This window comes from Vigna unguiculata, chromosome 7 (genome assembly GCF_004118075.2).
Source record: "Vigna unguiculata cultivar IT97K-499-35 chromosome 7, ASM411807v1, whole genome shotgun sequence".
Lineage (NCBI taxonomy): Eukaryota > Viridiplantae > Streptophyta > Magnoliopsida > Fabales > Fabaceae > Vigna > Vigna unguiculata.
This window is the reverse complement of record NC_040285.1, coordinates 20,664,478-20,692,232: the sequence shown is the minus strand read 5'-3', so window position 1 is coordinate 20,692,232 and position 27,755 is coordinate 20,664,478. Positions and strand designations below refer to the sequence as shown.

At 32.5% G+C, this 27,755-nt stretch overlaps 2 protein-coding genes across 2 annotated transcripts; both read right to left on the bottom strand.

Moving 5' to 3' along the window:
* LOC114191279 (protein FIZZY-RELATED 2-like) lies at positions 1-10,219 on the bottom strand. The gene is made up of 8 exons (XM_028080450.1): positions 10,076-10,219; positions 1,450-1,548; positions 1,168-1,362; positions 1,005-1,067; positions 423-650; positions 269-331; positions 80-148; positions 1-9 (listed from the first exon to the last, which is right to left on the bottom strand). Exons 1-8 carry the CDS (start codon positions 10,217-10,219, stop codon positions 1-3), a joined length of 870 nt encoding a protein of 289 aa, XP_027936251.1.
* Positions 10,220-23,735: 13,516 nt separating this feature from the next.
* On the bottom strand, positions 23,736-26,987 carry LOC114192375 (DNA-directed RNA polymerase III subunit 1-like). Its single transcript, XM_028082079.1, has 8 exons — positions 26,922-26,987; positions 26,737-26,803; positions 25,917-26,054; positions 25,631-25,844; positions 25,226-25,319; positions 24,745-25,150; positions 24,451-24,544; positions 23,736-24,054 (listed from the first exon to the last, which is right to left on the bottom strand). The coding sequence occupies exons 2-8, from the start codon at positions 26,794-26,796 to the stop codon at positions 24,050-24,052; spliced, it is 1,011 nt and encodes a 336-aa protein (XP_027937880.1). The 5' UTR covers positions 26,797-26,803; positions 26,922-26,987; the 3' UTR covers positions 23,736-24,049.
* Positions 26,988-27,755: the final 768 nt, after the last annotated feature.

Sequence of the window (27,755 nt, the reverse complement as noted above, 5' to 3'; positions counted from 1 at the left end):
CTAAACATACTATATTCACAAATACAAAAAAGCCGCAGGGCTTCAATTATTTTTATCCATCTTTAAATGAGTAAATTACCTGTGATTTAGGGGATGGGAATACATTCCAGAACCTAAGTGTTTCATCTCCAGCTCTGGTTACAATAGTCTGAAACAATATAACTCATCACAAGCAGAAACACAACATATAGATGATACGACAAAGAAATCATTTTCATAATCAAAGATAGAGTGATAGAAAAAGGAATAGGTTAAAGAACTGAAATACCTGTCCATATGGAGAAATGGCAAGATAGAGAACTCTGTATGTGTGGCCAGTAAGAGTGGCAAACTACATCAAAGGACCAAAAATGGTGGTAAAGCAGGTTTGAATAAAGTAAAAATAAGAAAAGAGATACATCTTATCACAGTAGATGGTGTACCTTTGACATTGTGGGGTATCTCCAAACAATTATCTGGTTCTGGGAGTAACCATGTGTGCTTACTAGTTCGTTGACATTTTTAGACCACACGAGATTGCAAACCTGCCAAATATAAAGGTTGAACACCATTTTATTTGTATTAAGAAAATGGAAAGCGCAGAGCAGGTATTGTTTAAGAAAATGTATCTCCAAATGTCTTAATATTTGAAGTGGTAAATTCCACAAGTTCTTAAAACAATTTATAGGCCGGAAGAAACTTAAAGAATCATAACTCTCAACTATGAATGGTCAACTAAAATGACATTTAATTTAGGCATTTTTTACAACTTTACAGTAGTATAATAAACTCTAGACAAGCTATTTTCATTGTAATGTCTCAGTTTCTATACAATGAAAGAGCAAATAATGATTTTATCGCAAGAATTGGATTTCTAAGGGTGATGGGAGATGACTGACTCCATGTAAGAGGACAGGCTGAGTTGAGTGTTGATTTTATACAAACTGCCAAAAAAATTATTAGTACTTGTGCATGAGAATAAAGAATAATAGTTCAGAAGAATGCTTAAGTTTGCACTTGCATACTCTGTTGTCATTTCCTCCAGATGCCAACTCACGGTTATCATAAGACCACTTCAGTCCACAAACCTTTAAAGAAACAAAAAGGAAAATCAATATGTTGCTGGATATCATGTACAGTAGAATAGTTAGACAAGATGAAACTGTAAGAAATAAAAATAAGATTGACCTCTGATTTGTGCCCTGACAGTTTATTGACAAAATCGTCTTGTGCACGGATGTCTTGTGCACGGATATCTCTTTGATCAATATTCTTATCCCTGCCGCTAGAAGACAAAAGAGATGAACTCCAGGCCAAGGCTCCAACACGTAACCGATGACCCTCCATAGACCTTATCTTCTTGCAACGAGAAGCATCCCAAATCTATATGGACAATAATTAGACCCAGGTATTGTTTAATTGGTGGGTGGGAAAAAACATAAAATGAACTAGCAAGTGGGACGAACTAACCTCTTCTAATTGAAAGACGAACTTTGAGAGAGAGTTTAGGGTCTTCGCACACTGCTGGCCAAATGGGAATGAAGAGCAAGTGGGACGAATCTCAAAACGCTACAAATGGGGATGAAAACACAACATAATCAGTTCATAATGCGTAAGTGACGTCCTTTTTTAAGTGACGTCGGGCGCGTGCTGGTCCGACGTCAAGGGACGTCTGTTGTGCAGGGGGCCGACGTCCTTTTTTAAGTGACGTCGGGGTATTTTTTAACAGACGTTAAGTGACGTCTGCCCGCTCCACGTCAGACGTTAAAAAGGTCCTGTTATTTACAAAAATGCCACTGGTCATTTTTAACGTTGGACTTTTTTTAGGCAGACGTTATTGGAGTGACGTTAAAGGGCTTTTTTGTGTTAGTGATAATACCTCCATTAATTTCATGCTTATTTAATGTTATCGTAATTTACTTTTTTAACGTCTTGTTTATATACTATTTACTTAATGTTGTTTGGTGTTTAAGGTTTTGCTTGAGTTTATATTTTTATCTCTATAACTTTTTAATAGTTTTGTTTAGTTATTGTTTCAACACTCCTTTGTTTACTTTGTGATGGGGAAAAACAACAACACAACCAATTTATCGGATAATGTAGCGGATATGATTTTTCCTAACTTACAAGAATCTATCAAGGAACAACGGTAATAAATCACCACAATCACAAATAAAAATATAAGATTTTTATAATGAAAAACTCCTCAAAGCAAAAGTAAAAAAACCACGAGTCCTCCTGGCCAATGAAATAGCCTCACTATAATCAACAAAGATACAAATGAGTCTTAATCAACTCCACAAGTTAGTGTTAACACCCAACCAACTAGCAAAGCAACAAAACTTACAAATAGAGAAAAAATAAATAGAAGAAAAACCTAAAAATCATTGCTGCAATGCGAAATTAATTTCTCCCAACTCAGATCAACATCGTTAGGAGAGCCAAAATAATACATTCAAAATTTAAACATTTAACTATTGTCACTAATAAAATAGAAATGAATACATAACTTAATACAACAAAAGAAAATTACTTTTGTCTTTATTTCTTCGAGAATGGAAGAGAACAACTGATATATGATAGAAAAAGTAATAGATTTTTTTTCTTTAGAAATAAAAGAAAGAAAATAGGTAAGAATGAGAGATAAGAACAATTTATGAGAAACTCTAGACATATACATATAATGGAACCACAATTAAAATCTAGTTATAAAAAATACACAGTACAATAATGTTTTTTCTATGTTCATAAAATAAAAAAATAATATAAAAGAAATGTTATGAATTAATGATTGTCCATTGATTTGATACATTTACTCATATGATTGATATTCATATGATTCATTACTCTTTATCTAAATATTTGTATTAACTAAGTTGATTTGTTTCCTTTATAGATTACATGTTGTATCTATAAATAGGATTCTTCCTATCAATAATAATACACATATGAGTTGCTCCCTATTCTCTATTCTCTATTATTTCTTCTATTATCTATTATCTATTTATTTCATAACACGTTATCAGCACGATGTTCCAACCAACTGAGGACTCTGAGGACTAGTGAAAGCTTTTTCTCTCTAACAATAGTGTTATGTGTGTCTCAATCCAGGCTTTTCCTAATCCTTTCTCTATTTACAATTTTACCTTATATTTTTCTTCTTATGATAAGAATTATTTGACTTTGTCAATTCTCATCTTCGTCTTATTATTTTTATTTATTAAGACGATGATTATTATTATTTTTTATAGTGATTATTACTAATTTTAAACAGGTCAAATCTTACAAAATTTTGATTTGTGACCTTTGATATTACAAGGAAGAATTCCTTATATTGGATTTTAAATGTTGAAATACATTTAGATGCAAGGTATCTTAGGATACCATTAAAGAAAGAAATAAAGCATCTAAGCAACTGATTTGCTCATGCGACAAAAATATTGTGAAAAAAGATTTCACAAATATTATGAATTTATTTCATGCCTATGTATGGCTGGCTGGACAAAGCAATAAAGCTTTTGATGAAAAATCATGAGATTTGCCTAATCTGTTCCATTCCCAGAAGTGAATGCAGCAATAAATATTATACATTTATTTCATGCCTTTGTATGACTGAACAAAGCAATGAACTTTTGATAGAAAATCATGAAACTTGTCCAAATTGGTTCTGCTCCATTCCCAGAAGTGATTGTGATCGTGATATTGATTATGGACATGATTATAAAGAAAATTTCAAAGACACATTTTATCACCAGAAGTGGCACAATAATGTGAAAAAGAGAAAAATGAAAATGTGAAAATATTGACAAAAATATGAAAGTATATATTATCATTATGGTGGTAAAGGCCATTTGAGTTGTACTTATTGTACACCAAAGCATCTTACAAATAACGAGAAGAACATAGAAACACATTTTGCTCATGAAGATGATGATTTTGATTATGGCCATATGGATGCTACTCATCTTGATATTATTATTTTCTTTGCTAAAGCAAATGGAAGCATTGATCACCTCATTGATTATGAGAGTGTTACAAAAAAAAATCTCATATTGATATTTACGTTTATATGAAAAATGAATGTTTGCACCAGTACCAAAAGATATGTGTCTTATTGATAGTGGAACAACTTATACAATTCTCAAGAGTAATAAATTTTTCTCTTGTTTGATAATGTGAGACATCGATGTTAGTATTATTTATAGTACTAAAAATATATTTGAAGACTCTAGAAAAGCTATTATACTTCTACCAAGAAGTTGAATAAAAACTTATTAAGTTTCAATGATATTTGTCTAAATGGATATTAAATTGAGACAAACAATGAAAAAGATTTGAAATATCTTTATATCTTTATGATTGAGTTGAAAAAGAGTGTATTGGAGAAATTATCAACATTCTCTTATAGTTTGTACTACAAGTTTATTAGTACAATTGAAATGCATGTCATGGTAAACTAGAAGTTTACAAATCAAAATGATTGTCTTGTTTGACATGATCAGTTATTATGATGCGGAAAAAAAAAGGTTGAAAAACTTATGTGGACACGTTTGAAGCATGGTAGACCTATTGGTTCCAAAGATAAAAACTCTTGAATGAGAAAGGGAGCTAATATGCAAAATGACCTAATCGAAAAGGTTGAAATCCCAAAAAGATTCATTTGACATAATTAATGGTTCGGTTCCAGAAAAACCTCAGGTACTTGAAATGGTTGAAAATGATGAGATCTCAACAAATTATGTCATGAATCATATAATATAGAACCAAAATGAAGTTAACATTGACAAAACTTTTACTTATAACATAGCAATGAATGTTATGAATGACAATTAGGATCAATAAGCAATGATCATTGAAGATTGTCGGCAAAGAAAAAATTGGCCAAAATGAAAATATGCAAAGAAGCATAATTATATTTGGTTGCTAAACGAAAGGTTTTTGGACATATAGTTTGCACACCTGAAGTTATGAAACCCGTTCAGTACATATGGATTTTTGTGCAAAAATCAAATTAAGAACGATGAAATTGTTAGATACAAAGCACAATTGGTTGCTCAAGGTTGTTCATAAAACCTTGTATTGATTTGTGAAAAAAAACATATTCACTATTATTGGATGCAACACCATTGCAATATTCGATTATCCTGGTTGCACAGCAAGGTTTGCATTTATATCTAATGGATGATGCTACAACATATTCGTATGGTTCTTTTGAGAATGAGAATCATATGTATATGAAAATCCCTGAAGGATTTTATTTGCTCAACAAGACAAATTCTAAAGAGGGTTATTCAATAAAATTGAACATGCTCTTTTATTGATTAAAACAATCAGGACGTGTGGCATAACCACCGTCTTATTGAGTACTTATTAAAATAAGGATATAGAAATGATCCTATTTGTTCTTGTATTTATATGAAAAGATCCAAAAATGAATTTTCCATAATTATTGTTTATGTAAATGACATAAACATTGTTGGAACTCCTAATGACCTCACAAAGGCAATTGATTGCTTAGAAAAAGAATTTGAGATGAAGGATCTTGAAAAGGCAAATTTTTTGTTTGAGATTACAAATTGAGTATTTAAACAAATGTGTTTTTGTATACATAAAGAGACTTATATAATTAAGGTGTGTAAAATGTTCTAAATGGACAAGTCACATCCATTATGCACTTTGATAGTTGTGAGGTTGTTAGATGTTGATAAAGACTCTTCTTAGACCTCAAGAAAATGATGAAGATCTTCTTGGTCTAAAAGCACCATATCTTAGTGTCATAGAAACACTAATGTATCTTGCTAATTATACTCAATCTAATATTGCATTTGCTGTAAATTTGTTAAGCAAGATATAGTTCTTCAACTATAAGAAGAAACTGGTTTGGAGTAAAACATATACTTTGTTACTTGGTACTATGAATATGAGCTTATTCCATCCAAGTGATTCAGATTCAGACCAATGAGTTATGTATATGCATGTTATTTTACATATTCTCACAATGTCACAATGGTTGATCACAAACAAGATGTTTGTTCACATGTGGTAGCACAATGGTTTCATGAAGGTATATGAAACAAACCATAGTAGCAACATCGTCTAATCATACAAAATTACGAGGAAAGTTGTGAATATGTTTGGATAAGGTCTATAATTCAACATGTGCAAGAAATTTGTGGCTATCTCCGACAAAGATGGAATCAACAAGCATATATGAAGACAATAGTGTATTGTTCAATTGAAAGGATGATATAAATATCCAAAAATTCATTCATGTGAAAATCTGGCAGGTCTATTTATAAAGTCTTTGCCAAGAAGAACTTTTGAGCAAATGATTCACAAGTTCGGACTTCGTCACCTTAACGATGTAAGTTTACATAAGGGGGAGAAACAAAATATGTGATGAACAATATGTATTAAAGAATACAAAATGTTGTACTATTTTTCCTTCACTAGGTTTTTTTATCCCAAAGGGTTTTTTCTAGTAAGGTTTTAACGAGGCACATTCTTTTATCAATGGACACTCAAAGGGGAGTGTTATGAATTAATGATTGTCCATTGATTTGATACATTTACTCATATGATTGATACTCATATGATTCATTACTCTTTATCTAAATATTTGTATTAACTAAGTTGATTTGTTTCCTTTATGGATTACATGTTGTATCTATAAATATGACTCTTCCTATCAATAATAATACACAGATGAGTTGCTCCCTATTCTCTATTCTCTATTGTTTCTTCTATTATCTATTTATTTCATAATAAGAAACTCATTAAATAAATTATTAAACTAATATTTCACCATAAAGTGATTCAAAATAATTATCTTCTTCTCTTCTTCCTCGAGTATGAATGAAAGATGAGAACAATTTGTGAGAAACTCAAACTATAATGAAAAAATAAATAAAAAATATTTTAATAAATCTTTTTATTCTTTATTTTTTATTATGTTTGATTTTATATTTTATTATTTATTAGCATTAATTATTATATTTATAGAAGAAATAAAAGATTTGATTTAGTATCTATAATAAATAAATCAAAATACCTAATATTTATAATAAAAAGATCAAAATATCTATTATAAAAAAATGAAAATTTCTGGGAGGCCATGCCCCATTATCCTCCACCATATATATATATATATATATATATATATATATATATATATATATATATATATATATATATATATATATATATATTTTGTTAGTTTTTCCTTTTTTGTATAACTTCACTTATTTTATGGCATGTTCAAATTAAAAAGGTATAATTATTGATTTGGTACCCCAACTTTTTCATTAAGTTCAATTTGGTATCCAAACTTTTGATTTGTTCAATTTAGTACCCCAATTTTCTAAAGAGATTCAATTTGGTCTTTCCCGTTAAGTTGAAGTTAACACCATGAAATTTTTAATTTTTTTAAAAAAAATATTTTTTTTCAAAAAAATTAAAAAATTGCCACGTGTCAGTTTATCATCGTGCCACGTGCCAGCTTACAATTATGACACGTGGCAATGGTAATAGTTGTTTTCAATTTAGTACCCCATTTAAATTTTTGGTGTAATTTAGTACCCAATTTTTTTGAAATGATCCATTTTTGTTCTCTCCAATTTGAGACAAAATTAGTAAATAAGCTTAATTACAACCTATATATACATGTTACAATAACTTTTTCTAATATATACATCAAATCATTTCACCTAAATACTTAAATTATTTTATTTTTTACATTTTAACCTTTCTAATTTTTTACACATGAAATTTTTTACACTTGTAAAAAATAAAATAATTTGAATATTTAGGTGTAGTGATTTGATGTATAAATTGAAAACAATTATTTTAACATGTATATATAAATTATAATTAAACTTAGTTACTAATTTGGTCTCAAATTGAAAAGGACGAAATTGGATCATTTTAAAAAAATTGGGGTACTAAATTGAACCAAAAATTTAAATTGGGTACTAAATTAAAAACAACTATTACTCATGTGTCATGATTGTAAGCTGCCACATGACACGATGATAAACTGACAAGTGGCAGTTTTTTAAATTTTTTGAAAAAATAATGTTTTTTTTAAAAAAATTAATTTTTTTTAAAAATTAATTTTTAAAAAAGAAATTAAAAAAAATTAACAATTTCATGGGTTGACAGTGTCCTGTACGGCCATGGTGTTAACTCGAACTTAACGGAGAGAACCAAATTAAATATATTTATATAATTATGGTACTAAATTGAACAAACCAAAAGTATAAGTATCAAATTGAACTTAACCAAAAAGTTGGAATTAATTATACAGATTAAAAACTATCATTTTTTTACAAGAAAGCACCCATTCATTTTACGAGTGTGTTTTAACAAAAATAAAAGGGACAAAGATGTGCGATGAAAGTAAGAAAAAACCAATGCACTCAATCGCTAACAACAACAAAAATATGAACCCTCGTCTTTTTGCATATACAAAGAAAAACGCAGAAAATACTTTTTACTTATTTTTATAATAACTTAGATTTAAAAACTATTTTCTATTAATTAGAAAAACAAATATAATTAGATAAAATATATAAAAAATATTTATACTTTATTCTAATTCTAATATATAATAAAAATTAATTTTAAGAATATAATTAATTAATTTTATTAAAAAAATTATTTATAAGCACATTAAATTATTCAGAGACTTTAATAATTTTTTTCATCATTTCTCATTATCTTCCTCTTATTCTAAAGATATTCACTTTTATCTCTATTTCTCTTCAAATCCATGATCTCATCCAAAGACATTCTAACTTTAGTACATATATGAAGAAAAATGACTCAGAAATGCAGCGGATTTAAGTCAATCAAACTTTTAACTCTGGTCAACATATTAGCAAGTTAAAATGAAAATCTTAATTTTAATTTGTAACTTAGCAGTTTTTCAAATTCTAAAAAAAATATAAATAATAAAACCAGCAGCACGCCTAATAAAGAGTATTATTGATATGTTGATACTGGCATTTTTCTTTCTACTCCCGTCCTACATATAAATAAAAGATCTATTATAATATAATATATATTTTATTAGACAAACCGGTGTCAAAATGTGATTTTTTTTTTCAAAATAGCGCTGTTTGCTTTTTTTTTTTTAATACATACCATACTGTATCTTAAATTTACACGCATAGCACTGCTTTTATTTTAGTTGAAAATCTGTTCTTTTGAAAGTCGAATTCCGACCTTTAATATTTTTTTTTCAATTTCAAGTCAGAAATCGATTCGAAAGATCTGAACTTGGTTTTTTTATTTTTTATTTTTTTAAATAAATTAGAATTAATATTTTTAAAATTTTTTAATAAAATAGATATAAGAATTAGTTTTTATTTATATTTTTAAAAAATGTTACATTAAAGGTTAAATATAAATTTTTTTTAAAATAGATCTAGTATTGTGTTTTTAGTTATTTTAGGTATTATTTAAAAGAAAAAAATAATATTTTTTTTTATTTTATTGATTTAAAAATAGATTTTGTATTGTGTAGTAAATTATTTTATGTATAATTTAAAAATATAAAAGTCAATTTAATTTAACTTTTTTAATAATTTGTGTAATATTAATTATTTTTAATAGATGTTTATAAATATTTAAATTACAGTTATCTTTTAGTTTTTGATAATTTTAAAAAATTGTATATTATAAACTTTGAAAATTTGTAAAAAATATTTTAAAAATGATGGAAATAAGTAAAATAATTTAAAAGCATTTTATTATTGTATTTTAAATAATTTTGTTATTTGTTTTTGGTTTGTGTAAAATAAGTAACAATAAAAGATAATAAGAAAAGATGTACCATTGAATTGAATCAAGTACAAATTTATTGAACAGATAATGGTGACCAATATTCTTCATGTCTTAACTCGCCTAATAAATTTTCATATACTTTCATGATGACATCCAACCTATAATGGGGACTTATGTACATGTTGAAGTCGTGATGTGCATGCTTGCAAGCTACAATAACATGTGAACATGGTAGATGTATTTTTTGAAAATTTCCACAATCACACCACTTTTCATCTAATTTGACTACAAATTTTCCTACAGGACGTACTTCTCTAGGATTGACCATCTCCTCCACTCTGAATCTTGTGGTATTTCTATCAAATTCAAGGACGTGGTACGTATTTGACTTGGAGTCCGCATATTGTAGGAAGTTGGTCGCAAATTCAGAGTACACATGACCAGCATTGACCATTGCAAATATTTGCCTACCTCTTTTTGTGAAGTATGTGTTGCACCTGATGTACATGGCCAATACTATGGATGAAATTGGCAATTTCCTTGTCTTCTTTAGGACATAATTTATTGCTTTAGCCAGATTTGTTGTTACGTGACCCCACCTTCTTCCTTGATCATATACAAGACATCAGTGCTCCCTTAGAATTTGGTCTACCCAAGCTGTTGCTTCTGGGTTGTCTTCTCTAATGATGTTGTAGTAGTAGTTACAACGTGGCTCTATCAATGCGTACGCTACAATTATAAGAAGAATTTATTTTTTAATAATGGGTGTGAAAAATTAACAGCCAAAAAAATGAAAAAGACAAATTTACATGTAATAACACACCCATGTTGACGAGGTCTTTTTTCAGAGTTGTATTCTTGAATCTTTTTGTAAAATTTTGTGCAATGTGTCGAATACAAAACACCTGCACTATTGGTTTGCAAAATGAGAAGCCATCAATGCATGATTTGAATTTCCAAAACACTCTTCGAAAGTGTTGTTGGTTTTCTAGGACCTCCTCCCGATTTGTAATTGGACTGGTTTTCAACTTGTATACAAACCCAGGCAAATAAGTTTGCATGGCTTGTAGTAGGCACGACAATCGGTTGTAAGACTGTTCCAATTTCTGTACACATCTTCAATTGCTTGCTGTTTCGCTAACTATGTCTTTCTATAGGTTGTGTTATATACCATAGAGGTCTGGATGGAAGAAATTATTGTTGCAATTGATGTGCATGGGTCTGACTCCACCATTTGTCTTACATGTTGAGATATTATTCTTAAGCCCAGGTGTAAGACCCGAGAAAATTAATTAATTATTTAAATAATTATTTAATTATGGCGGGTAATAGAAACATTTAAACCAATTAATGTGAGGAACTATGACGTGAAAAAGTACTAGCTTAAGTGGTTGAGAGTACTTTATTGTGTAGGAGGACTTAGGTTCGAGTCCTATGTGTGCCACTTGGATGTTATTTAAATTATGCGTTTTTGGCATATTATATATTGAATGCGTGGTGTAATGATAAATTCCTAGAATTGTAGGAGTTATCATGAAATCTGAATTGGTTGAATGGTTTGGCCTTGGTTTGGTATGTGCATAAGTGTGGGTTCAAACCTTGTTGAGAACTAAATAAATTCTTTTTACCAACTTTTCTTTTGGGCATGAATATGAAAGGGTTGGGAAACCTAGTAGATAATGGAGAGGCAATGTAGGGACTGAAAAATAATGGGTTAATATCCATTTGAATGGCCTTAATCATAATTTTTATTTAATAAAATTCGTTTTAGTAAATTAAAGAATAATTAGGGCACATTAAGCTTAGGAGAGAAGAGAGAAGGAGAGGAAAATCAGTCTGGGAAAGGTGCAACAGTCTTGAGAGTGAGAAGGAACGATTCTGGTGCATGAAAGAGGCTAGGGAGAGAAGAGTTGAAGTGTCTTTCTTTTAGCAAAGGGAAGAAGGTGTACAAGGAGAGTGAGAATCTCAATTTAGAGCGGGAATTCCAGGTAAGGGGAGTTGTTTTCGATGTTTTGGATACATATACATTGTATTGTGCTTTGGTAATTGAAACTGCATGCCTTCCACCTGTTTTTCTGCACTGTTCGATTGGGTTTTTGGGGGTTTTCCCAGAAACCGCCTGGCAGTTTGATCCCTACCTCCAGGCGGCTCATCAGAGGTGGGCGTATGTTCTTGTTTTGGTTTGAGTTCTTGCTCGGTGGCTCGACGCTGTTCGAGTTCTGTTTGGTGGTTTTAATGCTGCTTTGGGTGAGTGTAACCGATTGTTGAGACTCAGTGATTGTATACATATATATCTGTGTAATAGGTTATTGTTCTGAATTGATATGTTGGAATGCTTGTGGTCATATTGGAATTTCGTGTAGGGGTAGTTTGGGTGGAAACCTAGGAGTGAATGTGAACCTTGGGTTGTTTGGTCTAATTAAGAAGTAATTGGAAATAGGAATGCAAATAAAATAATATTGGTAAGAACGAGTGTTGAAAATGTTGTAAATGAATATGTAGTGGTGATCGTGGAAGAAGAGAAGAGAGTTGAGATTGTGGAGTATGCAGAAAAATGCGTAAAGAGGTCTGCATCTGGTATGCCGCCTGGCGGCTCCATGCTGGCCGCCAGGCGATGGCGGGTAGCAGTCCAGGTTGTATGTTGTGCCTTGGACAGTGCAAGAGGGGGAGGAAGATTTGGTGATGGAGTAGTTGGTACAGTGAAAACTAGAGAATTTATGAACGAGGGGTTGGGGAAGCAAAGTAGCTTGAGTGGAGGATATATTGATGGATAGGAGGTGGATTATACATATATACATATAGTGAGTCGAAGGGAAGAGTGAAATTGCAAGTTATGGATGTCCAACAGGAGATGAAGCATTGGTCAGTTCAGCGTGTTAAGGAATTGAAATGCTAGCTATTTTCATAGGGTGGATGGAATCGTTATGTTATGATAATGTTCTTGTTACTTGAATAAAGTTGATTAGATGGATTAATCATTTTAAAAGTATAGGTACTTGATTACATGTAATAGTGGAAGGATTAACCATAAAGAGCAGTCAATGATAGAGTCCCCATTTGGTCAGGAAATTGAGTTATACAATAACTTAGACTAACTAAGGTGCCACAAATCAGTAAGGTATTGTTCTGGTATGGCTCCTGGCGGTCTACTGATCACCGCCAGGCAATAGGTTTAATGTGGGAGAGCACTGAATTGAGGGGCGCCTGGTGGCAAGACGTGCTCCGCCAGGCGGTAGCGCTAAAACAGGGACACTGGGAGGTCTCTAGCGCCTGGCGGTGAGCTGGTACCGCCAGGCGGTCTGGAATAGTTTCGCCTGGCGGCGTGTGGGTCGGGCTAGGCGGAAATGCTACTGTTCTTTATTTTCTGGTGTGTTGTTTTAATTAACGATGATACTTTGCTTGGATCAGGAGATGTTGTGCCATGAGCGGGTAGGTTCATGGATGGTGGATGACATGTGATGATATGAGCGGGGAGGTTCATATCCAGTTACTCTCACGTGGGGATACGAGCGAGGTAGGTTCGTATGTTCCGTGCTCACGTTGAGAGATGCCACGTGTGGGGAGGTACGGGGCTGGTGGATCACATGTGTTGGACTACGGGCAGGCAGGTCCGTAGAGCAGGACTACGAGCGGGAAGGTTCATAGAGCAGAACTACGAGCGGGGAGGTTCGTAGAGGCAGGACCACGAGCGGGCAGGTTCGTGTGAGCATCATGTTCCCGAGTCCAAGGCTAACCATTTGTGTGATTTGAAGGCTTTAAAGCCTTGGGGTTAAGGTCTTGGCCAAGAACTATGTAGGATGAATAAGATGGGTATATGATTTATCTTGTGTTTTATATACCTGTTATTTTATTTTTCTCAGCTCACCCTTTCTGTTTGTGTATGGCGATGATCGTGTGATTCGTTGCACGGGAGCAGATGTTGATACAGGTGGTGCTGGGGATGTCCAGGCGACGAAATGAGGGCTAGCTTGGGATTAGAGCTAGGATTTTTCTCATATGTATTTCATTATGTTTTTATTTCTGAACACGAATATTGGGAACTTCTAACGCTTAATTATTTGTTATAAGTTTTGGCGCGTGTTTTCATAAATTTAAATTTTCCCGCGTTGGGATTTTTTTATAGGAGATGACTTTTAATATATTTATTTCTTTTATTATTTTTTTTTAAAATAATATTCCTTAGTGATGTTACACCAGGTGCCTATGGTCTTGTGTTATGAGTTGTGTGGCACATGTGTGCACACCTTCAACCTTTCTAATTTCCCACACTTGGTCCCTTGTACGTAATATTGCTTGACATTTCCAAGGACACACGTGTTGCACACATTGCACCCTCAATCTTGTTGTGTTTGAGTGTGTGGTTTTGTAGGTGTAATGGTTTGTTATGTGGTACCTATTTAAAGCATCTAGAAGTTGTTCCTATGTTTGGAACTTCATTCCTTGGGTCAGTGTACCAACATCGTGCTCAAAGTTGTCATGCAACATTGTGTGGTGATCATATGCATTTGGGAATTCCTGGTGTGGGGTCTGGTTGTATTCTTCATATAATTCGAAGTGTTGTGGTGGGTTATAGGGGACATGTGTCTGAGGGTGAGGGTGTTGTTGTTGTATGGGATGGACATCTAGGGTTTGGTCATGGTCATCATGTTGATCAAAAAGTATATTGTCCTCATCTTTGCTAAACGCATCTAAGGATGTTGTAGGTAGACCTAGGTTTTCAACTTCTACGATAGCTAGAGGAGAGAACCTTTGGGTGTTGTGATGTGCAGGAGTATGAAAAATATTTGAGGTACACAAACCGGTTAGTAGTTCGGTATATGACTGTATATCATTTCCCCAATCCCCTAGGTAGGTAGTGTTAAGGTCAAATAGTTCTTGTTGCGGTTCAGTGTTTGGATGTGGATGATGCACATCAAAATGTGTTAAAAAAATATTTTCAAAAGGTCTCGTACCTAAGTTGTAGGTGGTGCAGAGTTCAATAGATGTAACAGTTGGGGTGGCCTGTATCATGTCGAAAGCGCCATCCAAGTTGTCGTCATCTTGGATCTGCGTGGTTATGTATGTCACATGTTGGCCACAAACTTTAGTCAGAAATTTAAAGTGAATAAGTGGAACTCCATCCATTGGATTTCTATTTGCCTTTCCATTATTATGCAAATAAGTTTGGACAAGTTGAAACCTCTATGGATGCGAATCATGATTGTCTTTGCAGATGCAAAGTAGACACCAGTTTGAGCGTCACTGGCGATTTCTCCATCGTCATATACATAGACAAACATTGACCCTTCCATCTGAGGTTGTGGTTGAACCTGACTTTCAATGATTTTTCAGAGTGAAGAGAAATTGCAAGATTAAGATTGTGAGTTTAGAAAGTAATGGTAGTCTTTTATACCAAAATTAAAGTTATCATGTCACTTTCTATTATGTGAACATGTTATTGCACGATAGTTAATGTTATCATGTGAGTGGCATGAGCTTTTATGTACCCATGTGACTGACACAACCTCTAATGTTAGCATGTGACTTGACTACATTTTATAAGAGATTAACATCTCACCACCCCCATTTTGTAAGTTCAAATTCATTGAAATTAAAAGCTACATAAACATTTGATGAAGAACAACGTCATAAATAAAAATACATACTTTAAATAAGAAAATATTAAACCTCAATCTAAGTTAAGGGACATGTTGAAGTTATTAGAAAAATGAAAATAAACTTCGTCAGGGATTGCGTTGTTATGCCTTGATGTAATAAATGTCATTATCTCAACTGGAAGATGACATGCTTTTGTCGTTCCCATGTAAAAAATGGACTCAACATCGTCATCTTCACACATCGTACAAGATCGGTAGTGTGTAATGTCGCCCGATATGAAGATCGGTAACCTGTAACGTAAGTCTACTTCATAGTCGTCCAATGTTGCACCATTAAATTCCTTGAGGATTGCTTGCTTAAGTTGGGACAGCATCATAGTATTTGTTATGGTCACCTATGACATGTTGGAGCTAATGAATTTATCGGAATAGTTATCTTCAACATAGATGCTGCCATTGAAGTACACCAACATAGTGAATGTTGTAGATGTCATTGGGGGGTAGGTGTTTGCACTGACTTGATTAGATTAATGAATGAATTGATGAAGGGCATTATTTATAGCCTGGATGGCTCAGTGTGGGTTATAGAAATGACACTTTTTGTTTGTTTATGTTAACAGTTTAGATTCAAAGTAGACTAATCGAATGCACAAGATTTAGATCTACTTTGCATAACAACCTTGAATTTTTTCATAGTGGTTTGTGATGTAGTGATTTTCCCTATATGTTGCAACTTTAATTATTTGGCATGTGATATGTCAGGTTAAAAATAAAAGCACTACACCTGATGACTGGTAGGTTTTAGTCAATGTCATCACGTGATACCAACATCACAGGCACAATTGATATACACACTGCACGATGAATGCCAATCAGGCTTTATCCCACTTTACTTTGTCACGTGAACCCACTTTAATGTAGGGTTCAAGATTTTTTTTTTAACTATCAAGTAACCAATCCGCTTATAAATTATTAGGTCGTTCAGTTCACAACCATAACTGCTTATTACCAAAACAAGGATGGTGATCCATCACGAGAATAACATTCACAATAGTTTTCTTGTTGTTGTTAACTACGAAGGTCGTATTAATTGTGCTTTTTTGTGTCGAATATTATGAATTTACAGATGTTGAAAGAAGAAAGTGCAAGTTATCGTTGTTGTAGTCAGGGAAGAAGAGTCAAAGATGTATGGTTTCACAAGCCCGTGTTAGGACGCTGGGACCAGTATGAAACAATTAAGCTCCTCACGGATGATGATGTTCGCGACATGGTTGCTTTCTTCCTTCCACTCCCACATGATTTCCCAATGAAGGTTTCAGTGACCTTACATCCTCCTGAAGGTGACAACTTGGATGCAACAAACTCAGCTGCAGGCAATAATGTCGATGACTAAAACTTGGTTCTTTATGTGTTTAGGGAAGTCTGAATAGTGTGTTTAGTAATCTTTATGATTAGTAGTTAATTTGCAATAATGACTTTAGTGTGTGCAATGTAATAAGGTATTTGTGTTTATGAAAATGATATTCGGATAAAATTTTTTGACTTGTTTTTGACAATACGGACGTGGCAAGGCGATTTTAAATATTTAATGGGGAATGCTTTAAAGAAAAGAATAGTTGCACGTGCGGAAGTTGGAGCATTACTTAGGGAAAGCGGCAAAGCGAGAGAGAGAGAGAGAGAGCTAGCTGCTGGAAAGGGAGAAGCATTGTAACCCTCTGTATGGGTTAGCAGAGACAAAGACCATATTTAATTTGTTTTTTAAATATGCACGTGCAGTCCAAAATTTACAACAATACTCCCCACATAATAATTTTGTATTCCCCACTTACGAATGACTTGAGGATTTTGAGAAATTTGAAGCACCATAAGCACGTTTGATGGTGGATATTCAGTGTTTAGGTTAGGAAAATTGTATGAAGGAAAATGTGTGTTAGTGACTATATTGTGTGATCACAAAATGATATTTTAATTTTTTAACCACCAGCAAGTGCAATTCATAATTTGCAACACGGCTCCCCACATATTAATTCTTGACTCCCCACTTACGGATGACTTGAGGATTTTGACAATTGTTAAGTAAGACAAGCCTCTACGTCAGATAACCAAAATTGTATGATAGAAAATTTGTTTAAGAGACTGAATTGTGTGATCATAATACCATATTTAAATTTTTTTAAATATGCACGTATAGTCCAGAATTTACAACAGTACTTCCCACATATTAATTCTTTACTCCCCACTTACGGATGAGTTGAGGATTTTGACAATTTTGAAGCAACAGAAACACGCTTGATGGTGGATATTCAATGTTTAGGTTATGGAAATTGTATGAAGGAAAATGTGTGTCAATCCTTGCATTGTGTGATGACAATACGATATTTGATTTTTTTTTTTAAAATGCAGTCCAGAATCTACAACACTACTCCCCACATATTAATGCTTGACTCCCATGTATGAATGAGTTGAGGATTCTTACAATTGTTAAGTAAGACAAGAACCCCTGTTAGTGAAAGGAAATTATAGGATGGAAAATTTATGTAATTAACTGAATTGTGTGATCATAATACCATTTTTATTTATTTTTAAAAATCTGCAACCACAGAACATAATTTCCAACTTCAGTCCCCACATATTAATGGTTGACTCCCCACTTATGGATGACTTGCTGATTTTGATAATTTTAAAGAGCCACAAAGACCCACGATGGTCAATATTCAGTGTTTTTGTCATGAAATTTTGAAGATATAAAATTTGAATAATTGACTGCATTGCGTGATCACAATTCGATTATTGACTTTTTTAAAAATCTGCAACCTCGAAACATAATTTTCAACTTCATTCCCCACATATTAATGGTTGACTCCCCACTTACGGATGACTTGCGAATTTTGATAATTTGAAAGAGCCAAAAACACCCACAATGGTGAATATTCAGTGTTTATGTAATGGACATTGTATGATGCAATATTTGTGTAATTGATTGCATTCTATTATCATTCTTCAACCCTTGTAATCCATCCTAGCACCGAAAAATGTAATCTTTGGGTTAAATAAATGCAATGTTTCAACCTTTATGTTCAATGTCATCCAAATCAAACTTTTGCATGTTCAAATTTTGGATCCTCTATTCCAAAAAAATTAAATAGACAAAAATATTTATCTCATCATTAAGACCACAAATAAAATTGTCAAAGACATTCACTTTACTTCATTCTCCACCATTTTTTACAACTAAGGAACTATTGTCTGGTTAATTTATCTTCACATGAATAAAATTTATTGAAATTCACAAATTTTTTTATCTTTGAGCCCGAATTCTGAAAAGGTGTGTGCACCGTATAGTCACCTTCATACAAGCTTTAGTCGTCATCATGCTGTGCAAATAACATGTAAGATTAAGTCTAAAAACGTCTTTGCACATGACAGATTGTCAGATTCACATTAATGACCATTGACATGACAATGCACCAACCTCAATCTAAGGGATGTCATTTCTTTGAGTAATCCAACGGCTAAGTTTTCCCTCATGAAGTCTTGCATTGTCTATAAATGTTTAATGTTGTTTTCAATTCTATCTTCAAAAACCTACAAAGAGTGAAAAAAAATGTTGTTATGGAGACAACAAGAGCATAGGGCTGCATACATTTCTTCTCGGGTATGTCAACTTCATTTCTTATTAACACACCTAAGTTTTTATGTAATCACATCTTTTACTTCTTTGTTTAGGACACGGAAGGGAGCATTGTGTCGTCTTACTGTCACTCCACACCTAAACCTCATCCAAGTATTGTGCCTATAATACAAGAAGTAGGGTTTGGCGGTGTGGCTAAATTGCGACATCTAAAGGTTGACCATGATTTAGTGACTACCTTGGTAGAAAGGTGGAGGCCTGAAACACACACATTTCATTTTCCAATTGGAGAATGCATCATAACCTTGCAAGATGTCTCACTTCAATTGGGGCTTCCTATCGATGGACCCCCTATCATTGGTCCAACTATGTTGGATTGGGATGAGATGTGTGATACCTTATTAGGTATAATACCTGTTAAGGGAGAATCGATTGTCAGTTCAATGATCAAACTAAAATGGTTAAGGGATAATTTGTTGCCTATAGATGAAAATTCCAGTATTGAGGTCATTCATGCACATCCTAGAGCTTATATATTAGGACTTATTAGAGGGGTTTTAATGCCCGATAAGACTGGGAATAAAGTACATTTAATGTACTTGAACTATTTGACTAATCTTCGAAGAATCGGGAGATATAGTTGGGATTTAGCATATTTGGCTGTCTTGTATAAAGAGATGTGTAGAACAACGGATGGACATGCGAGGACTATGGGTGGATGTGCTTCGTTGTTACAATCATGGGCATGGTTTCAGATTCCCTTTATTGCACTCATTTCAAGAGTCCCACCAACTTTCCCGCTAGTTTGCCAATGGAGCGGTGGTCAAGTACTGAACTATAGAAATATCCCCCACAATGATTTAGTCGGATACCGAGCAAGGATAGATCACATGCAACAAAATCAGGTAACATTTACCATTTCTATATCGATAAATGGTTCTAAATAAATGACTAACATTTTCAATTTTTGTTGTAGTTTATTTAAGTTCCTTATGAGGGTTTGGACTCTATTATTGATGTTGAAGCATATCGGGACCAAGCAATATGGACGTCATGCACAACTTTAATTTGTTTTGCCATTGTGGAGTGGCACCAGTCAGACAGGGTGAAGTTACAATTTCGGCTATCACAAGAGATCGCTAAAGAACCCAACAACCTTGATCATCTACATAAATTAGACATGAGGGGGAGACAAGATGAGAACTGGGTTACTAGACATGCGCAATGGATAGAGGTTTGGAATAACCGACGTGACCTAACGTTGAATGGATTATCGATGTTTGGGCCACTTTAACACACAATGGAGTACTTGTCATGGTACATTTAAAACTCATTTTTGTATTTGTCAGTTCCACGAATGCTAAATGATCCTAGAATGCATCGTGTATCGACATCGGCAAATGTCCCTCCACCACGACAAACTAGACATGACTTTAACATTCCACCTCCACCATCAGGTATGGAGGGAACAAGGAATTCAATTTCTTCAAACTTAGAACTAGGTATACGAAGTATGTTTGCAACTTATGATGAAACACCACCTTCTGAAATCGTGATTGCGTACATATCATGAATTTCTTAAAAAGATTGGATTAGCCTCAAGAAGACTCAGTTTACTACGTCCACAATCCATATGCAGAAGCATCATCATCTGCTGCACATGATGATCATCAACCTGAGGAGGAACATGAACCACAACCTTCACACGTAGAAGAACCTAGATCTAAAGTGCGTAGGAAGAACCCCACCAAAAACAGGCGTCGACCACGGTGTGGAATTGTCAACCACAGTGTGGAACTTGACACCACTATGGTGATTAAAAGGACAAAGATGTAGTTTAATATTTTATTACATATGAAATAGGTCGTGTTTATGTGTTTGTAACAGTTTACCGTGTTTAACACAATTTCGAAGATCAGCAATAGAAAAACTTAATCATTCCAAATACTTCATTGCTAAATAGCAAACAACAATTTCTTTAGATAAACTCAACAAGTTCAATGATCTTAAAGATCAATGTTATAAAAAAATAAATAGGTACAAAGTTGTCACACTTCTCAACTTTCATGAAGTTAACATAAAAAGATATTGTCGTCGTAGGGACTATCATTGAGTGCCACTGAATGGCATGTTGAAGATCTTCGTCATTCCTTACAAAAAGGAACTCATCAATGCCTTCCGCAACAAATTCAGGAGAGACATGCTACCACAAATGGCTTAGTGGGGGCTCAGATGGTTCCATCAAATGACTTCTTATGATGATGCGCATATGGTTAAGAGTAACCCCATTTGGAAGTCTACATAAGGAGAACCTTTCATCTTCAAAATCAATAGCAACATTAAAGGAATTATATGCATTCAACTCCTTAAATAAAACCATTTTTACTTATTATACTAGAGCACTCCACAACTTTCAAACTAAGGAACCACAACCTTAAATAGAACTAATTATCTTCACCTGGATAGCGTGCCAAGAAAGATATTTACTCTCACCACTATAAAAGTTGGCGTATCTTTGAAATAAAAGACCTCAGTTGCACCTTCTAATTATGACAAGACTTATCAACTTTATTGGGAGGTGCCAAGTTGATTTATTATATTACTCTTCTAAAAGGTAATAGTTACTTCAATTTGGATAACATGTCAATTCAAAAATTTACTTTGACCACTGTAAAAGCTGACGCATATTTCAAATAATTGGCCTCACTTACACCTTCTAATTATGACAAGACTTGTCAACTTTATTGGGAGGTGCCAAAGCTGGTTTATTATATCACTATTGTAAAAGGTGACAGATACTTCAATTGGGATAATGTGCCAATTAAGAAATTTAATTTGACCATTGTAAAAGATTAAGCATATTTGAAATAAATGGCCTCACTTGCACCTTCTAATTATGACAACACTTGTCAACTTTATTGGAAGGTGCCAAGGCTGATATTTAGTTCAGAAATTTACTCTCACCCTGCAATTTGGACAAGACTTGTCAACGCTATTGGGATAATGTGCGAATAAAGATACATAATTTTACCACTTCATAAAGATACATAATTCAAAAATTTACTCTCACCCTGCAATTTGGCCGTACACATTAGACCAAAATATTCATCACCACTCCCCATTAATCTACTATATACTCACCACTTATGAAATGATTCATGCATGGTACATTATATACATAAAAAATTTAGTTAGTATGACAACATTCACTACTAGGTTATGTGGACGGTGGACCTTTTTGAAATTGTGCTAATACTGATATTGTTCGTAAATGGGGAGTACAAAGGTAGTAAATGGGGAGTTGTGATGACTATTTTGATATTCATTACCCAGTTTTTATATAAAAATCAAATTTCATTGTAAACATAATATCCTCACACTAACCTTAACATAGTACAAATTCATTTCCATGACCATGACATTAAATACTGGGTAATGTGGTTAGATATTTTGGTCATCAATACCATTTTTTGTTTCATATTTTGAGTTACTGCAACTAATAATAAAAAAATTTACAATAACTCCCCATTTAATCCAACACAGCTCCCCACATACCATTTACATGGGATAATTTGTAATGTTCACCATCCAAATAAGCTACTATTCAATTTAGTCATCATGGAAATAATTTACTTTTGTTGTTCATAACTCAAGATCAAAATGTCCATCATAACTCCCCACTTAATCCATCATTAGTCCCTATCTACCTCATTCATTATTCATTAGTTATGAGACCTTTTTCCATTATTCTCATCCAATTAACATTTAGTAGTCCTGGAAATATTATTGTGCTATTGTATGATTACAATGAACATTTTTGTCTTGACTCTTAAGTTTTATATTTTCCATTGAATTATTGCAACTGATGTTCAAAATAATAAGAATAACTCACAAGTTAATCCAACATGACTCCCCACATACCTCATACATACTTTAAGGGACATCTTTTTATTACCACCATCCAAAAAAGCTGCTTTTCAATTTTGTGGTGATGAAAATAGTTTTGTTCTATGATACAATGACAACAAACAATTTGTCTTAACATTCAAGTTTCATATTTTACATTAAAAAAATTGTTAGCGATGTTCATAATATTAAGAAAAACTCCCCACTTATTCTAGCATTACTCCCCACATACAGAACCCACAATGAAATGAAAGTCCACGAAGGAAAGATTTAAAACACAACACTCAAAAACTTTGATTCTCCCAACCTTGCGATCACTCCTATCAAAAAAAATTAATACTACACAAATTATAAAAAAAATTAAATTAAATTGACATTTATATTTCCAAATTACACATAAAATAACTTACTACACAGTACAAAATCTATTTTTAAATCAACAAATTCATAAAAAAAATATTTTCTTTCTATCAAATAATACCTAAAATAACTAAAAACACAATACTAGATCTATTTTAAAAAAATATATATATTTAACCTTTAATGTAACATTTTTTACAAAATAAAAACAAAAAATAACTCTTATATCTATTTTATTAAAAAATATTATTTCTAATTTATTTAAAAAAAAAAAAAATCAAGTTCAAAATTCGAGTCCTGAGGACCTAAGGGTGGAATTCGGCTACTAGATAACCGAATTCCCAACTACAATAAAATCAGTGCTATGCGTATCAATTTAAGGTACAGTATGCCATGTAAAAAACAAATGTTTTTGGGAAAAAAAATCGTCAAAATGTATGCTATTTATAAACAGCGATGTTAGACAAATTTTCCCTTAAAAATGCATCCACTTGCCCAGCTATACAAGAAACCACATCATAAATATATTCATAATGTTGCAAAGTTCCAAACAATAATGATGAAACTAAATAACCATGGCGGTTTACAAACCTTGCATTTAAGAAACAACTGCTCAAATTAATCGTTTTCCAATTTTTTTCTCCATATGCCTGTTGGATCCATGCTATCATCTCCATAGCAAAATTGAACAATAGAACCACCCACATTTCTTACCGTGTTAGCATAATGTAAAAACAAATCTTCCACTGATTTAACTAATTAACATGACAAATATCCGGTCTATGCAGTTTTAATCTGCAAAATCAAAATCAGAAAAAAAAATATTATAAAATGAAGACCAGAGTTTTTCATCATATTAAATAATTATAAAATAAATTATTGACCAAACATTAAAATTTTCCATGTTTTAGTGCTACCAATGGTTCACCTTGTTTATATAAAGAAACAAAATCCAAATCAATCTCCAGGTACAAAATAATATTGTGTAACAAGAACTCATTATTGCAAAATGGAGAGAGTGAGGACTTGTTCAAACGTTTCATTTTCATAGTTTCATATCCAAGTGAAAACCACATGCGATTAATTATTCTGAATATATTATCTGGTCTCCATAGTTGATGTAATTGAATGAAGTTGTTAATTCAGAATATATTACGCGTAATTTATTCAAATTCAGAGCAAGAACATTACCGTCTAATAAACCAACTCTGTTCGCTTGGCAGTGAAGAAAAAACTCAGTACATGTCAATCCACTGAAAAATGAATTAGCAACAAAACCTCTAGCCTGCATAAAGAGTAGCACATCATTGTTTAATGTAAAGAAACAACTGTAATTGCACCATCACATGATCTGGGCGATTTTCAACAATGGAAATTTAAAACCGAGCAGAGAGAATTGATATTAATAAAAAACTAAGGAAATAAGAAAACCAGTATTAAGATAATCTAAATCAACAAGAACAATTAAAGGTAACAAGAACTTACTGCAGGCGTTTGTGCATTTTTAGGGAAATGAGGAAGGATTCGATCTTCAAACCCATCAACTGACTGTAGACCAAGACAGCCAATCATTTCACCGGTAGAGTTTTTCCATCCACACTGCGACATGACCAATAGAATATTTCTCCAGTGCGTAGTTTGCAAGAAAACCTTCCTGATCACATCACTTAATCCGTTCAATACTTGAGTTATCCGGGTCTCTAATGTTTGAGCAGCATCACAACCAGGTATGAGTTCTAGTTTTCCTTTATTGAAAGCTTCTATGTACTCATCACATTTCCTATAAGCCTCTGAAAGTATTTCCTCTTTCTTCTTAATCACCATCTCATTTGGTGTAATATCATTCATGCCTGTCGCGCCATTGAAATCAAGGATCCATGGCTGACGACATCTGAGTAAAATGGAACCCTAATAATTAATATGCTTTAAATTCAAATATTTCATTTATTCTAACCCATAATTTTACCTCACTTTCGCTAAACGATTCAAGCAAGATGCAGCTGCTTCTGCTTCGCATTCTCTCAGTATCAGAGATAACAGTCCCTCCGTATTACCATTTCCTGATCACGTGCAAAACAAAGTACAGGACATCAACAAAATCCACGCAAACATTAATGGTAAAACTACAGTATGTGTGAGAACGGTGGCACACGGAGTAGCAGAGAAAAAGAGATGCAGAGTCGTGACAAACAGAGAAGCACATAACGTGTTTGATAAAAGAACCTTTTATTAGAAGAGAAAAGACGTATCTCTACAAAAAGTGAGTATATGATATGATACAAAAAAGACTAAGATAGCAAAAACAGAATAGAAAGAAGATATTTAACAGATATCTCTATCAGTATGTGAAGGTAATTTTAGAGTAACTAACCTAAAGTAACCTTTCCAAATTGGCCAGAGATCAACTCACTGTTACGAAAGTAAACAAACCCATCATTCGGGCACAATGTTTTCAATTCTCTTTTCTCCTCATCCACCTTCGTGTATATTTTCTCCTCTACGGTAAGATCCACACAGACTTTCACATTGGCATGTGGGCGCAATAGAATGTTAAATAGCTGCTTACCACTCCAAAGCTCAACAGGCTACAAAGTAATAAAATGGGTAAACAAATGATAGGATCTAGTGCATGTCACATTTATAAGCTTCACTCTCACCTTAACAATTGCAGGAGTTGGCAAATCGACAAGATCCGCGTCATCCAATAGGCACAAGCAACTAAATAAGGCAGAACGGTCATAAAAATTATCTTTTCTGGTCATAACGAAGGAAGACATGTAAAAGTCGTTTAGCATCTGAAAAGAAACAAAATTCCAATCAAAAACCATTGTTAAGTTCTTCAAAAGCTTATACCATATACGCAATTCAACACTTCAGATAATATTAATTGAACAAATAAGATGCAAACAAACACCAGTTAAATCCTTTTTAACCAAAATCTTCTAATCATGGTCAAGATGGTTTTGATAATTTTGGTGAAAAGATTGATTTGACTTCTGAGTTTTGGTGAGAATTAGTTAGAAAAACACTTGAGAAAACCACTATACAGATATCTTTTCTAAGGTTTACAATTAGTATAAATTACTTCATCTATTAATTTGCATTTTTATATCTCAGTTTCTTACCAATTATTTATACTATAATCATATTTGATTTAGATTTCCAGGTTTATTTTGAATGTAAAATAGGATCATATTTGACAACTTATGCAATTGCAATTTTATTTCAGTTATAAGGAATAAACACGAAACTTGAAAAAAAGAAGTAACTTCTTTGCGTTATTGTTTCCATTGGAGATAAAGTAAAACTAACTAATATCTGATAACGAGAGAAGGTAAAATAGGATGAAGGAAGTATGAACACGCTAAACAACTCAAAATTAAACCCAGACCAAAAGGCTAATTTTACACCCTATGTCACAACTGTTGCATCATGAAAATCATATAAAAATCTCAAAAATACAAAAGTAAAGGGTACCTCGCGTGGAGTTGTGAAATCATCAAGGTTCTTAAAGAAATCTGACATGGAGGCCTTCATGTTCTTTCTGCAATCAATAAACAATAAAGTGACAATCTCTTCTCAATGTAGATGAATCAAACATATTGCGGGAAAGGTGTGCAAGTTAAATTAAAAAACAACAATTTGTGTGCTATCACACGAACCGCTATGCAAGTGGGACGAAAATGAGCAAATAATCAGAGGAAACCACCTGCAGGGTTATTATTTAGGTTTCCAGATAAAAAATATGCATTGCAATCCAGGTATTTACTTATTTATAATTATAATTCAAAATATTCATATACTAAGGCAAATATTTACCTCTCAGAATTTTTAATCCATCTTATCATAAGGAAAAAGATACATAGAAAACCATTTTTTTATTTAAAACAACCAAATCATAACTAATTAAATTTTACTAATAAAATAAATATAAATTAAATATTATTATATTGTATTTAATAAAAGTAATAAAGGATGATTTTATTAAAATATGTGATGATGAAATATAATAACTATAAAAGTAACAACTATTTTATATTTTAGAATATTAGTATTAAAAAAACAACAATTTATGTGCTATCACGAACTGCTATACAAGTAGGAAGACAAGGAACAAAAATAATCAGACCCTGCTGTAGTTATATTATTTAGGTTTTCAGATATAAATATATATATATATATATATATATATATATATATATATGCATTCCAAACAAGGTATTAATTTATTAATTTATTTATAATTATACTTCAAAGAATTCACATTGTAATACTAATATTTACCTCTCATGATTATCTTATCATAAATATCCATCTTATGATAAGGAAAAACATACATAGAAAACCAAATTTTTTTATTTAAAACAACCAAATCCTAACTAATTTTTAATAATTAAATAAATATAAATTAAATATTATATTATTATTATATTAAATATTTTTAATTAAGGCAATAATACTGTAGATGATTCTATTAGAAAAATCGGTGGATAAAT